Source organism: Montipora capricornis, chromosome 3, assembly GCF_036669925.1.
Source record: "Montipora capricornis isolate CH-2021 chromosome 3, ASM3666992v2, whole genome shotgun sequence".
NCBI lineage: Eukaryota > Metazoa > Cnidaria > Anthozoa > Scleractinia > Acroporidae > Montipora > Montipora capricornis.
Genome location: NC_090885.1, coordinates 27065881 through 27080341, shown reverse-complemented (window position 1 = coordinate 27080341; position 14461 = coordinate 27065881). Strand labels below are relative to the sequence as shown.

The 14461-nt window shown below is 38.4% G+C and overlaps 1 protein-coding gene across 1 annotated transcript; it reads right to left on the bottom strand.

Annotated features, from left to right (window-relative positions):
- Positions 1-209: 209 nt before the first annotated feature.
- Positions 210-14432, bottom strand: LOC138042717 (protein lin-54 homolog). Its single transcript, XM_068888701.1, has 15 exons — positions 14269-14432; positions 11495-11798; positions 9924-10429; positions 9581-9757; positions 9133-9227; positions 8665-8739; positions 7370-7472; positions 6402-6455; positions 6142-6169; positions 5820-5872; positions 5573-5672; positions 2772-2871; positions 1906-1987; positions 1675-1768; positions 210-1125 (listed from the first exon to the last, which is right to left on the bottom strand). The coding sequence occupies exons 2-15, from the start codon at positions 11781-11783 to the stop codon at positions 1121-1123; spliced, it is 1761 nt and encodes a 586-aa protein (XP_068744802.1). The 5' UTR covers positions 11784-11798; positions 14269-14432; the 3' UTR covers positions 210-1120.
- Positions 14433-14461: the final 29 nt, after the last annotated feature.

The window sequence follows — 14461 nt, the reverse complement described above, 5'->3', positions numbered from 1 at the left end:
GAATGACTTACAAGGGGTCTTTCTGCAGGAAGAATTGTATTTTTGGTCACTTGGGATTACGCTAAACTTGGAGTTATTTTGTTTTGTCTTTTGTTCCTTCTGTTTTACGTTATTTCTGCTCCTATACATACCTACACAAGGAACCCTCACAAGTCAGTGAATTCAACAGTCAACTTCAGCCTCGATTTAGCTCAAACAAGAATAGGGCGTTTCGGTTTAAGTCTCTAAAGACAACCTCGCCCTGGGGACGAGGTTGTCTCTACAGACGCTTTTATTTAAGGATAGATACTAAGAAAATAAAATATTATTCGAATTTAAATTAAATCCAACGCGCTTAAGTCCAATCCAAAAAGAGCGATTTTAAGTCGACAGTAGAATTTTTTAAAACCTTTGAGTTACTTTTAGCAACGCAATTAAGTTCTTGAAACTCCACCTTGTCTTCGTATTAAATCTAAAGTCGGGAAAGAGACTTATCTGAAAGGTCACAATTTTTCGCTCCAGTGGTATTTTGTTTTGCCGTAATGATAATACGAGACGAGGGAAGTGGGCTCTTCAATTAAGTTTCGTTGCATTGCAATAACGCTGTAATGGCCTAAAAGCGGTTTATTTCGACGACAATTGACAGAAAAACGCTCTCAGGTAGACTTTATTTTTAACGTCCTTGATATTTTCCTATTTCCCGAATATGCGAATATCGACTGCAGGTACCCCTCATTTCGTGAGGACAGCGGATTGCACGCTCACTCGATTAGTGCAGTCCTGCTTGCGACCAAAGTGGTTTGTGGAAACGGGAAGGAGAAGAAATGGAAAGATAAGGCAGGGTAAGCTCGTTTCTTATTGCTTCGTCGACGTTCTTCCCATTGTTTCTTCGGATATTGGCCCTCTTCTTCGACAACGAACCTGCTCTTGGAGACGACGAGGGTGGGGCTAATAAAGCAGAACGTTATTTTTACACGTACAGTTAACGTTGAAAATGCTTAACAGTCAAAAACATTGTCAAATCACTATTTACACTACTATGTACCGGATAAAAATTCTGTCCAAGTTTGAACAGAATGATTAAAATCCCAACAAGGATGAAAAATGTGGATTCCACAGATTAGCACGTCACCAACAAGGCTCATTCTGGCAAAAAAAAAAAGAGGAAAAAATGCGGTTTTTAAAATGATTTCGACATTATAAAAAGGAGTGACCAAGGTACAAAAAAAAGTTTCTAGCCAATGCATGCAAATCAAGACTCTGTCTGTCTGCCTTTTGTAATTGTGTGGAAGATTAAGCTTAAAATGTAAGGGCACAAGAATGGATAGAGATCTGCCTTGCGAATAGAACATTCGAGGAAAACCCAATCAAAAGAAAAAAAAAAAAACGAGGGCCGCCAGAAATCTGGGCAATTTTGTTATCGCTTGTTTAACTTTTCATGAGAAAGGTGCTTCACTGAGTATCACTCGGCAAAGCAGCGTTAGTGCCAGCCGGCTAGTCAAACCGAGGGAACGTCGCTTTCTTTCCAGGCTTCGCCAAGTGGACACACCGAGAGGACGGCATAAAGTACTTTTAGGCTAATCTCTAAGTTGCACTAGACGGCGAAGATAACTCTCAAAACTGAGGAATGAAGGAGAGTGAATGGGTTACAGGAAGCAACAAGAGACAGATTGCACGTTAAAGACTTCATCTTGCCTTTGGTCCCATTGGCTGTGTGAATGATTGATAACAAGCAGCGTCCAAATTCTTCTAAAACCAACTTTTCAATCATTGCTTGAGGTTTCCCCTCCTGTTGAGGTGAACGCAAAGGTTAGCTGGAGTGTGGGATACTGTAGTCCTAGTTTTGCCTCAATGACAAGACTGGGAGGTACATTTTTGCATACATTCATTAATTGAAATAGAATTAAAGCTGAAACGTCAACTTACACTTTCACCATTGGAAGCCTGGGCCAGCAGACATTGACAAGTTGCCTTAACAACATCGTCCGTGACAAACGAAAACGGGAGTCTGAAAATAAGGCGCAGAGAGTGAAGAAAAGAAGTTCCCATCAACTCCCAACATTGTTCGATGTTACACGCTGCGTCTGTTTCCACACCCTGTTATATGTTGTTCCGTGTTGCTGGGAGCTGTTGCACGAAGTTTGAAACTGGTCAAACTTTTGAGCTTTTTCCCTGATCGCAAAAGTGTAGTGCAACAATGTTGTTTGCACAGCTCTTGCACCATTGTTGGGGCTACGCACACGCATTACAGATGGTCTCCATGGAGATAGCAACGCACATTGGAGAGATTGTATTATTTGGTAAAAATTTAGCTAACACTAGAAATTTGTGCAAAACGTTCGTTTCAGCCTAAAACCGCAAGTTTTCATTTCATTGCTTTTTGGCAGTGTTCTGAGCAGTTTTGGAGCAAAAACCGTAAAGACATAATCACACCCACAGTATTATTTCGTAAAAATTGAAATAACACTGGAAATTTGTGGAAAACGTTCGTTTCAGCCTCAAATTCAACACTTTGTGAATCCTGCTTTTTAGCAGTATTCTGAGCAGTTTTCGAGCGAATACCTTAAAACGATAACCACAACGACAGTATCATTAGGTAAGCACAGGAAATTTGCGCAAAACGTTCGTTTCAGCCTAAAACCGCACGTTTTCGGGAAAACTGCTTTTTGGCAGTGTTCAGAGCAGTTTTGGAGCAAAAAACGTAGACATAATCACAGAATTACAGTAAACGAGGAAGTTGTTTTCTTAATCGTCAATTTAAAATCGAACAAAGCATCCAGCATGACGCTTACCTCTCTCCAGAGTTTGACAAAAACGTCGGTCTAGATGGCAGGTCCTCTATTTGAGATTCGAGTTTTGTGCGGGCAGCATTCTGTTGTTTCACGCGAACCTCTGAAAATGAAACAGTGTGCAATAACTGTGGGCATAAGCGCAGAATACAAGGACTACTATTGGTATATCGTTGAATAACAAAAGTACCTATTGTTATAAGTTTCGTTCTTCACAAGCTACCGAACAATTTGCATGTGGTGTTGAACTGTGTCGTTCCTTCGAACTGTATAGTGTCAACAACAAACACGGTAACTACTTTGGTCAATCCCAGCGGAAACTCACAATTAAATCAGCTAACCATAAAGGACAACAAATGCACAAAGCCAGAGATCACTCAATGTGTGGAATGATCTTTAAAGTGCCAATCACCTCAACACACTTTTCCACTTTATTTATTCTCCGAAATCGTCCCAAATGCATAGGGTTGTTTTATAATATTCTGATTGCAATGTCACTTTTTTTATTGGCTTTGAAAGACGGGAAAAGTGGTCATGCAAAAATTTGGTTTTATCAACGGAGTTGATAATGTATATTGACCACCGTACAGAGATTCTAAAAGCTGACGTTTCGAGCGTTAGCCCTTCGTCAGAGCGAATTCGCTCTGACGAAGGGCTAACGCTCGAAACGTCAGCTTTTAGAATCTCTGTACGGTGGCCAATTTACATTATCAACTCCGTTGATAAAACCAAATTTTTGTATACTACTTCCCCACCGACGCAGCACCACAGTTTCTTTAGAAACTACCCCTTCATTCAAAAGTGGTCATGCTTTGATTAATAACCGAGGAGGAAAGGGGAATGGGTTCAATATCGGGTTGACGTCAGAGACTGCTTTGCATTGAGATAATAGGCCATTTCCGAGTTCAAGTCTGCGTCCTCTTCAAAGCGAGTCTAAGTGCGAAGTTTTTCTTATGAAAATTAGTTTCCATTCATATGTAAAGTAGAACTAATAAGCATCACAAAAACTCCGCACTTAGACACGCTTTGAAGGGGAAGGAGACATGAACTCGGAAATGGCCTATTCTTTGAAAACAGCGATGCAAATTAATCCGTGACGTCAACCCGGTATCAAACCCATTCCCCTTCATTGCTCGGTTATGGATAAGTATGCCCACTTTTCTCGTCGCCAATAAAAAAAAGTGACATTTCAATCAAAAGGTTCTAAAAACAACAAGATGTATTTCGGACGATATCGGAGAATTAATAAAGTGGAAAAGTGTGTTGAGGTGATGGGCACTTTAAACCTACTGTAAGTACACTGTAAGAACAAGCAAGGTAATGACGAGAGAAAATGAGGGGACAGAAAGGGAGGCTCAGGGCGTTGGCCGGGATATTTCATGTCCACGAAAGCGATTTTTAGACGAGTGGAAGTATTTGCTCTAGCGGAAGTCTGTCTTCCGAGACGTCCGCATGAAGTCTTGCCTCGCTCACTGGTTCTTATTGAAAAGAGAAAATGGCGGTGCACGTGGAAAGCCGATGAATATTTATTTTCTTTCAAGCATCAGACCGAGGTTGGCTTGCATGCGGACATCTCGGAAGACAGACTTCCGCTAGAAAAACAACTTCCGCTCGTCTAAAAATAACTTTCGTGGACATGACATATCCCAAGGGCTGTACCGGGAGCCTCCCTCTCTGTCCCCTCCAAAAATTACTTCAAAATCTCCCCTAAAAACACTCCAACCATGCATCAGGACAGGAACAATAATATATTCATTTAGGCAAGCCTAAAAGCGGAGCTCCTCAATTACAATGTATTTATGTTTTCGTTTCCAGATATTTTTATAATAACCAGTCTGCTTACAACACGACCAGTACGGCCTGCTCATCACTATAAATTACTCTTTTTTCCGTGCTCTTTCTCGCTCTTTTCGCCGTTTTTCGTCACCATTATTCAGGCTGTTTTCTCACGCTCTTTCTTTCACGTTGACTATCGCTTTCTCGTCGTCTGCTTACTTTTTTTCTCTTTTCGTTGTTCGGCTTAAAAGAATAAGTAGCTTGTTTTTCTTGTTTTAAGTACTTAACGCAGAGTTAAATGCAGCACGCTAGCAATGCAACTTCCCCAGGGTTTTCACTTGATGTTTCGTCCGGTTGTTCAAGACTTCACGTCCGGTGCTTTGACGCTACAAGTTTGCATATTTACTGGCTTCTTTTTTTCCTTTCCTTTTTCTTTTCTTTTTCGGAATTGGTTATCTTAGGAAGCCATGGATGGGCTGAAGAAACGCAAGACAATCAAGCGCAATATAGATCCTTCAAACTAACTGAAGAAGTAACATCGCCTTATTTTGCTTACTAAACGGACTAATTGACCTGTCGACATTTCATTCACGCGATATGTTTAGTTTTCTTTTTTTTGCTCCAAACGCAAGATATGAGAGAGTTTCATTTGCAAATATTTGTAGGGACCCAGACCTCCTCGAGGGTTCGCTCACAAGGCAGTAGCAATCGGCCATAACTATGTCCGGTACTTTCATGTCCCAATCCGGTAGTTTGAAAAGCTATGAAAACCCTGCTTCCCCCAAACAACGCGGGTTCCAGCAGTGCGACATTTGCGTATTGGCTCACTTGAAAAAGATGAACTTACAGAGGCAAGGTCGTGCGATGACGTCACAACCAAACCAATATTCTCTTAACCAGGTATCCCTGTGCCGCACTGACTTTGTTCTTTAATTAAGAGGCAATCTTCACACGGGACTTTCGGAAGTAAGTTGGGCAATGTAAGATTCACTTTCATTCTCCTGCTGTCAAAATAGATGCTTTATTACCTGCAGCGTCTGCTAAATGCATTAACGTCTTTCGCTCTGGACTCTCTTCAAAATTCTTGCATCCTGTGCACTTACAAAGATTTGTACACAAAATCTTGGCCTACAACGTTGGGATAAAAAGAAGTAGAAAATGATTTTTCAGCGAACAAATTAATGCATAAATTATATTAAATTGAAAAAGAGCTCAAAACATCTCAGGGTGCTGGAAAAGTTATTTCTTCCCTTTTACAGCATAAAGCCGCATTACCTCATAACATTCACAATAGTTTTTGAGACAGCCTGATCGTTTACAATGACAACCTGTTGCACAAGGATATAAATATAAAAAAGTTAATTATCTGAGGTCGTAGTCAATAACAACTATTAGAAGCTGAATACAGAAATAAATTATTGCTCTCTAAAAATTACACATCAATATTTCTTCAAGTTATTGGATCTTGAAAAATGGGATGAACTTAAAATACCAAAATATCCTGTATAAAGTTCATTCCTGCTAAACAAAACAAGAAATTAAGTTAGGAGATGGGCATAAAAACTGCATGAGGACAAATGATACGCAGAAGTTTTACCTTTATTATGTCGCCTGTCAGCATCACCCTAAGAGTGTGAAAAAAAAAAAAACCTTTTATTGTATTTCAGCAGTACATGTACGTGTCCTATCCACAAACAAATACTTGGTGTTGCAGTCCATAAAGGGACCACATCCACTTCTTTAAAAGATGTGTGAAAGTCTGGGAACATTTTGTACTTTGTCATTAATGAAAATCTCGACTTGCTCTCATGCTGAATAATGATTAAATATGAAATAATTATATGAATCCTTGTATACCCTTCCTTTTCCAATTTTCGGATGAAAAGCCTGAGGATTTCTGTCCAAACAAGCCTGAAAATAAACACAAAAGAAAAACAATTAAAATTAACTGACCTAACAGCAATGATGCAAAGTGCTTGTGCTTAAAAGAGTAGTACAGACTTAAATTCTAGCAAGTACGGTCTGGAATAATTGTATACATGTACATGTATATTTGAAGTGCAGGTTATAGAGTTAATCCATTGACCCCTGAGAGTGGCACTTATAGATTTTACTCCGCCTATTGCCAGACAATTTTATTCGTCAATAGGGGGGCGTCCTAGGGCATCTGAGGTGTCAATGGGTTGACGATGTCCCCATTAACCCAATGATCCCTGAAAGTGAATCTTAATAGATTTTACTCTGTCTAACGCCAGACGATTTTTCTCATCAATGGGGGGTGTCCTCGGGCATTTGACGTGTGAATGGGTTACAGTGCTGGATATAATTTTTCTTTATTCAGAGGACATATGTCCTTTCAAATCTTCCTTTTGGTCGGACAGTTGACAAATTGGACCGGACATAATTTATTGACTGACAACACCTTGAAGAAGAAAACTCAAGATGTGCTGGTGACATGTTCGGTCATCGTGTCCGATCATAATGTGAAATTGGCCAAACATTTTGAAAATTTGGTCAGACAATGTCCGATGACTGACTGATATTTCCAGCACTGGGTTAACTATGTCTCCATAAACTCATTAATCCCTGAGAGTGAGTCTCAATACATTGCTGTAGATTTTACTCTGTCTACCGCCAGACGATTTTACTCGTCAATGGCGGGCGTCCTTGGGTGTTTGAGGTGTGAATGGGTTAAGGAAGAAGTGACCCTCGCATGTTTCTGGACAATTTAATCAATTATCTCTTATAGACACCCAAGAAATTCAAGTGTCTATAAAATGAAAACTTTACTTTTTTTAAACGTTGAACAAATACTATCCACTTACCTTGATCGCTTTACTTCTTTCCTTTTCACGCTCCATATTATTGGAACAATTCACGCAATTACAATTGTTGCAGAATTCTCCATTTGCAAAACAATCACAGTACCTGTCAATCAATAAGGATATCTTAAAGTGAAGATTCAGAATAACAATCTGTAAATTATTTACAATAAATCAACAATCCTGTAGGAAACAGGCAACTTTTTTAAAAGACATGTTTCGGCATGCTTATGCCATCATCAGTTTAATGAGTTCCTAAGTGTGAACAGTTATAAAGTCTACGGGTAGATGAAAAAATTATTACACTGTACAACATGACGTAATACAAAAGCGGGTACTATTTACAGCGTGACGTCAAACATCAAGGTGTAAACTAAAATGTGAGAAAAGTGTTGTAATGCTGCAATTGTTTGTTAAGTTTCGGTTTGATCTTATTTATATAAAAAGCTTCTTTGAGTTTTAAATCAATTGAGTTGCTGGCAGAATCCAGAATACTAAAGCATGATGGGGAGTATTTGCTCTTACATAAAGGAGATGTGTTGAAATGCTTAAAAATATGCGAGTTTTTATCGCTTTCCGTGTGTTCCTTTATCCTGGTAGAAAAGTGGCCACTAGTTTCGGCAATATAATGGGAATTACAACCCGCACAAGAAAATTGGTAAACTACCATGGATAGTTTACACCATGGTAGTTTACCAATTTCTGTTCACACTTAGGAACTCATTAAACTGATGATGGCATAAGCATGCAGAAACATGTCTTTTAAAAAAGTTGTCTGTTTCCTAAAGTATTTATCATACTTGCTACTATTGCGACCGAAATCAACAATCATTAGTACTGCTGGTAAATTTTGTTTGAAAGTAGAACAAGATACACTGTAAGACGAGCCACATATGAGAAAATACATGTAACTTCTGTTGTTTAATCATGACATCTTGCTGACAAGTAAAAGCAGTAAGCAGTCTTGAAAACTGGTTCATTAAATTAATAAGGTGATAAACTTGAACCAGGAGTAAAGTTACATTTATGACATACAATGTATAAACCTCGTGTTACACAAAACTGCAGGCATCATTGTATATAAGGATGGTGTACACTGTGGGTTGCAGGTTGCAATGAAGTTGAAACAATCCAAACCTTTACTAATGCTACATTGTAGGCCTCAACACTACATGACTTTGTAAAGATTTGGGTTGTTTCAGTTATAGTAAAACAATGACCTGTAACCCTCATCTAAAACCTGCAATTTACATCCTCTGTTGCACTTAACTGTAATAAAGCAATAAAGTTCAACTTACAGTTTGAGGCACTGTGATTTCGTACAATTGCAGGGCTTGCGTGGTCTACTTGGTGGAGATGATTCAGGTGAATTCCTGTCACAACAAATTATGGAGTATTACTTGAAGAGATAATTCAAAATAATAATAAGGGCTATGTGAGGAGACAATAATAATATTATTATTTAGTACTACAAAACAACACACAGGCCTCCAAGAAGAATGGAAGTTACAAATTGTAGAAAATACTATTGAAGCATACATGTGGAAAGTACTGGGATTCCTACCGAAAAGATACAGATTTTCTTTCCAAACAGTAATATCATGTTGAGTGGTGACCTTCAGAAAACCTGTTCAAATGGCCTGGCCAAACAAACTACTAGACTTCGAATTTTTTCTATGCCATTTCTGAAAAACACCCCTGGAGTTCTTGTCTATTTGTAGGCAAACATGATAGAACAATAATAATTATTTTCTTCCTTTACTTACCCATTAACAGTCATCCCTGATTGGGTGCCTGTATTCAATGCACTGGTCTGCATAGGGACTGCAATAGGGAAACCACCACCAGATGCTAGGGCTTGCTGAAAAGCAGAAAACACATAACAAAGGACTGTGAAAATTTTGGAGCAGCTACCACAGGCAGAGAGAGAAAGGCAACACCACCTGGATGGCCTACGTGTAATTGGATATGACAGCAGTCTGCTCAGCACAAGGACATGGGTTTGATTTGGTCTGACCATCACACAGGGACAAAATAACTCAGGAGAGAGAGCTGCCTTTGCCCTGACAACAGCAAAATGGTTCATCCTATTAGTATTCTTGGATGCAAATAATTAGTCACAGGTCCTGTTTAAAGACCCTTATTCATAAATAACTCTTTCAGATAAAGATCCCACACAGAACCTAATGAATTATTACAGTATCAACAACTTACCTGAGGGAGATAAACAACCCCTCCACTGATAACTCCATGAGGAAACTGCACATTTCCTGTGGCTGCTGCACCAGTTACACCAGATATTTGTGACATGTTGGAAGGTAATGCTGGGACAATAAGCCTTGGCTGTTGTGCTGCACTAGATGCCTGAGTCACAATAGGCTTGGGTGCCAGCTGCAAAAGAAGAGATTATCATCAAAGCTGGGTGAGAATTCAGAAAGTACTATATTCTGGCAATATAGCCAGTTAACAGCTTTTTTTACAGACAAGATACTGAACTTTATCTTTGGGCATGACTATACAGTAATATTTATATCATGAAGGAAAGAGAGAGAGATACCTGTTGGGGAACTTGAGCTGGTTTCTCAGCTGGTGCAATATTTCTGACTTGCATGGCTGGTGTTGTTAAACGGACAGTCTGAGCACCTGGCACAGCCGGCACAATGCTTACTTTAGGCGCAATGTGACGCACATTTGTAGTTGAAGCTGCTGGAGCAGCCATAGTAAACTGTGGTGTTGTTCCGGGTTGTATTTTAGCCAACGAACTTGCTGCAACACTGATTGGTACAAGTTTTTGAATTTGAAGCGGAACAGGTGCCTTGTTTGGGGAGCCCCCAGCTTTTGGAGCAATGTGTTGCTTGGTTGCTGCATTAAATGGCTGAACATGAACCAATGTGCATGTTATGTTGTTGCCTGTACCAGAGTTTGCCTGTGCACCACCTAGAGCTGCCCCTGCGCGTGACAGAGGCGTTAGCTTGATCGGGCTACCTGAAATAACGACTACAGGTGGTTTGGACTGGGCATTTGTAGCTACTGTCCTTGTATTGGTTGTTGTTCCAGTGCCACCTGTTGTACAAAACACAATAATCAGATTCCCTTTTTACAATGTACATTAATTTTCTAACCCTTTCACTCCCAAGAGTGCCACTTATGGATTTTACTCTGTCTAATGCCAGACGATTTTACTCATCAATGGGGAACCCCACGGGGGTGAAAGGGTTAAATGGTTACCGTAACAGCCTTTGGGACAGTTGTCAGACTCCCAACTTTTAGAGTAGACTCATGGGGATTGCGGCAACTTGATTTCAGTCCTGCCATGTCTACAGCCCTGAGCTTTGTTTTCAGTATTCATCCACAGCCTCAGCCCCCCACTTTTTCTTCCACTGATTAATAAGCATGAATGTTACCTCATTACTGGATTGTACTAGAGTAAATTACATTATAATAATCTTTATTTTACCACAAATTAATCACTCACTCAAAAAAACTCTTTTAATATCCCCATTAAAAGAGAAATTACAGAATACTAATAATTATCTTTGGAGATAAAAATAGCAACTACAAATATCATTAACCCACTGACACCTCAAACGCCTTAGGACACCCCTAGTTGATGACTAAAATCATCTGGCATTATACAAAAATAATAATTATCAGGATTTGAACCCCTGATCTCTTTTTCAGGTTTTCATTTGTTGCAGGTATTGTAGTGTTCATACAGCAACTGCGGCGATAATTTCAAGACTTAACATTCTCTCCGCAGTTAAAATATGAGCTTTTACATATTATATATTTCGTATACATCCATCCTCTAACAATTTACCATGAACTCACAAAGTGACCGGCCAGCTCACGGTTGGCTTGACGCAGAGGCTGGCTGCTCAGGACTGCGACGATCATTTCAAGACATATTTAAAAATAATAAAGTAATCAAATTCACAAGAAAAGTCAACTAGTTGTGCTCTGATCTTGGGGTGCAAATGTATCATATCTGGGGCTAGTTAACCACAATAGACAAAACAGGGTTGTCAGTGCAGTTTAAAATGATACACGTACATGTACATGTAGCTGCACAAGCAAGTCATTCGTTTTTAAAAATAACGTTCATCTGTATTCTCCACTAATTCTAACCTTGCATGACTGAGACCACAGTACATTGTGCTTTTTGCAGTTCAGGTTTTGGTTGGATGAAGAATATCTGAGGTTCAGGAGCTGCTGCCACGGTAGCAGCCCCTGTAATGCTCCCTGACGTTACTGTTGCTGTGCCCAAGCTAACTACACTGGTAGTTCTTGTTGTTGAATTTTGAACTAGTACTGTTGTTGTTCCAGTAGAAACAGTGGTTGATGCTGTTGTGGTTGATGGCGGTGAAGGATATGCATCATCAATAGGTTCTTGCTTGACTGTAATTATTTTCTCCATACAAGTTGAAATTCCCTGATAGAGGAAAAATTCTAGTTATAAATTAGACATTTTTACTAAATCAAGAGTAATTGAAGGGCTGTACTATCACTTATGTCCAAAAAGGTATGCAATTAGATTGATGCCCAATAACACAAAGTTTCCTGTTAAACCTATGCATAATTATGCTAACAATTTCTAACAATAAGGTAAGCAGTATTTAGGTTGGGGTAAATTTACTTCAGAAGCACATTTTTTGGGGACATTTTGTGACATTACTGTCTAAATCCTTAGACTTGAGTGACGATGAAGTTGAAGAGAAGATTAAGGGGATGCTTTGTGGCACTTATCAACGATGAAGTTGAAGAGAAGTTGAAGAGAAGTTGAAGAGAAGATTAAGGGGATGCTTTGTGGCACTTATCAAAATAGCTGTGCATCTAATTCTGTGACTTTTTGGGGATATCTGGGAACTGCTGTGATTAACCTTTTTTGTAGTTCCACTGTTTTTCGAATCTGCTGAAAAAATTACAGGAATTATAAGTGCAAAACTTCTGAAATGATAATACACAAAAATTGAAGGTGATAGGATTAGAAAAAAAAAGATACCCAATGAATAACTAATAGTTTACACGCAAAGATTAATGATGTATTTCCTACATGTAGGTTAAATGGTTTGGAGTTAATTCTAACTCCATGATGCAAAAAGAAAGAAAGTGTTAAATGACATGTAAATTTTTATTATAATATTATTGAAGTGCTACTATGATAAAAAAATCACTTCCTTTTTTTCTTCAGATTTTGAGAGTGTGATTGCTTAACACTTGACTGACAAAATCTTGAGCTTTGATTTTTATCCAAAGGCTGTTTACTTTGAGTGTAAGTTTTGGATTTCATGGTCTGCCATTACTCATGTTCCAAACTGACCAATTGCACCTAAGGGAAAGTGACATCATTGACTCACTAGCTTAAAATTTCAGTGCGTAAATGCAGCTTATCATATATGCAATAATGAGTTTAAAAGTCTGACAGCCTGTCACTCCCAGTGTTGCATAATAATTCAGCCGCATACACATGCATTGCATTCTTAAACTATTGATTCTTTGACGTCATTTTCTCCCCAATTCAACTCTCTCAAGATTTTAAAGATAGTAATAATGGACCATTAAATAGGAAAATTACAATTAAAATAACTAGTATATTTTTTAAATCAAGGCTTAAAACTTGGGTCACTTACTGCTTAGTTAACATACAGTTTCGAAATCCAAATAAAAATAAAAATTCATTTTTTGGTCATAGTAGCACTTTTAACAGTATGGATCAAAATCAAATCCCTCAAATGGTGAATAACGACGGAGACAACAAATTATTTTTACAATAATAATGATCGGAGTTTTACAGATCTGCCTTTAGTAAGAAGACTACATTTACTATCAATATGAAGAAAATATTATCACTGTTTTAAATGACAAGATTTAGTTCCCATTTTGTTTTAAACAAAAATTTATTTGATTTGTATTAAGTGTTACAACACATAGAAAGCGGGGAATGCCTTCTATCATACCTAAAATAACAACAGAATTAAAACCAAAACATTCAACAACATCCAAATGAAAGCTAGAGAAGTCTTCTCTCTTAAGTTAGCAAGTGTGCATGTTCAGAGTCTCGATGTCAGTTAGCAAGTAGAATATTGACGACTGCTTTAGCGTTAAATTAAGCTTAATTTTTGTGTTGCATGGCAGCAAATGCCATTGTTACGGTAAGAAGAATAAACCAAAATTGCGAGTTAAGAATAATTCAAGTCAGCAAGTTTTGGACAAAACATGTTGCTCCAGCAATTTCACCCAAGGAGTTTCCATCAATATTACGCTCATTGCAACTTTATACAAAACTTATGCTTAAGTTTTTTTCATTATTACTTTTATCAACAAACGAAGATCGGTAAGCGTTTACAGACGTGGAAAAAATGCCATCAAGAATCGCATTTCACGGACAGCAGCGAAGGACCTCTTACGGACACCGGATACTGACGACGTTCATATTCTATCTCATCTTGATGCAATTTGTTGAATGAACAAAATTTATAATCAAATAATAATTATAGTCGGAAACCAATTGTTTTACTTCTCATGAGAAAGGCGGTAGTTTAAGTATTCTAATAAGAGGTGGACATAACTTGAAAGTAAACGAACATGGTTACCGGCGAACAAAGACACAGATCACTTGTTGTCGCTTCTAAACTTAACATGATTTTTTTCCTGTCACTTGCTATTTTAAATTTTGTCCGGTAACGGAATGGATAGTTCACTAAAATAATTAAAACAAACAAGAAACTTACTATGATCGGAAAATAATCATTTAATCTGGCATGATAGTGGATTGCAACAAGAAACGTATCACATCGATTACCTAAAGCCCACTCGCTCGATGAGCAAGATAGTAAGTCTACGTTTTTCTTAGCGATCATTAGTTTTAAGATAGACAGCACACTTAATCAACCCCTGATTACCTGCAAGATACATTGATCTTAAACGGCGTCTAAAGCAAGCGTCGTTTCCATGAAAAAATCCCATAAAAACTACGTAGTGAAGATATTCAATTAACTCCACTTTGCGGACATGTTGTTGTTCAAAATCACGCGCTTTTGCCAGGGAAAGAAAATCATCCCACAATGCAACACACTCAAAGAGGCGTTGATTGGA

Bases quoted from the DNA above. Each gene is read 5' to 3' on its own strand.
- LOC138042717 (XM_068888701.1), bottom strand. From the start codon at position 11,783: ATGGAGAAAATAATTACAGTCAAGCAAGAACCTATTGATGATGCATAT. The intron at 6,170-6,401 runs GTATACAAGGAT...TCACACTCTTAG, and splicing joins CGAAAATTGGAAAAGGAAGG to GGTGATGCTGACAGGCGACA. The intron at 5,673-5,819 runs GTAATGCGGCTT...CCAACGTTGTAG, and splicing joins ACTATTGTGAATGTTATGAG to GCCAAGATTTTGTGTACAAA.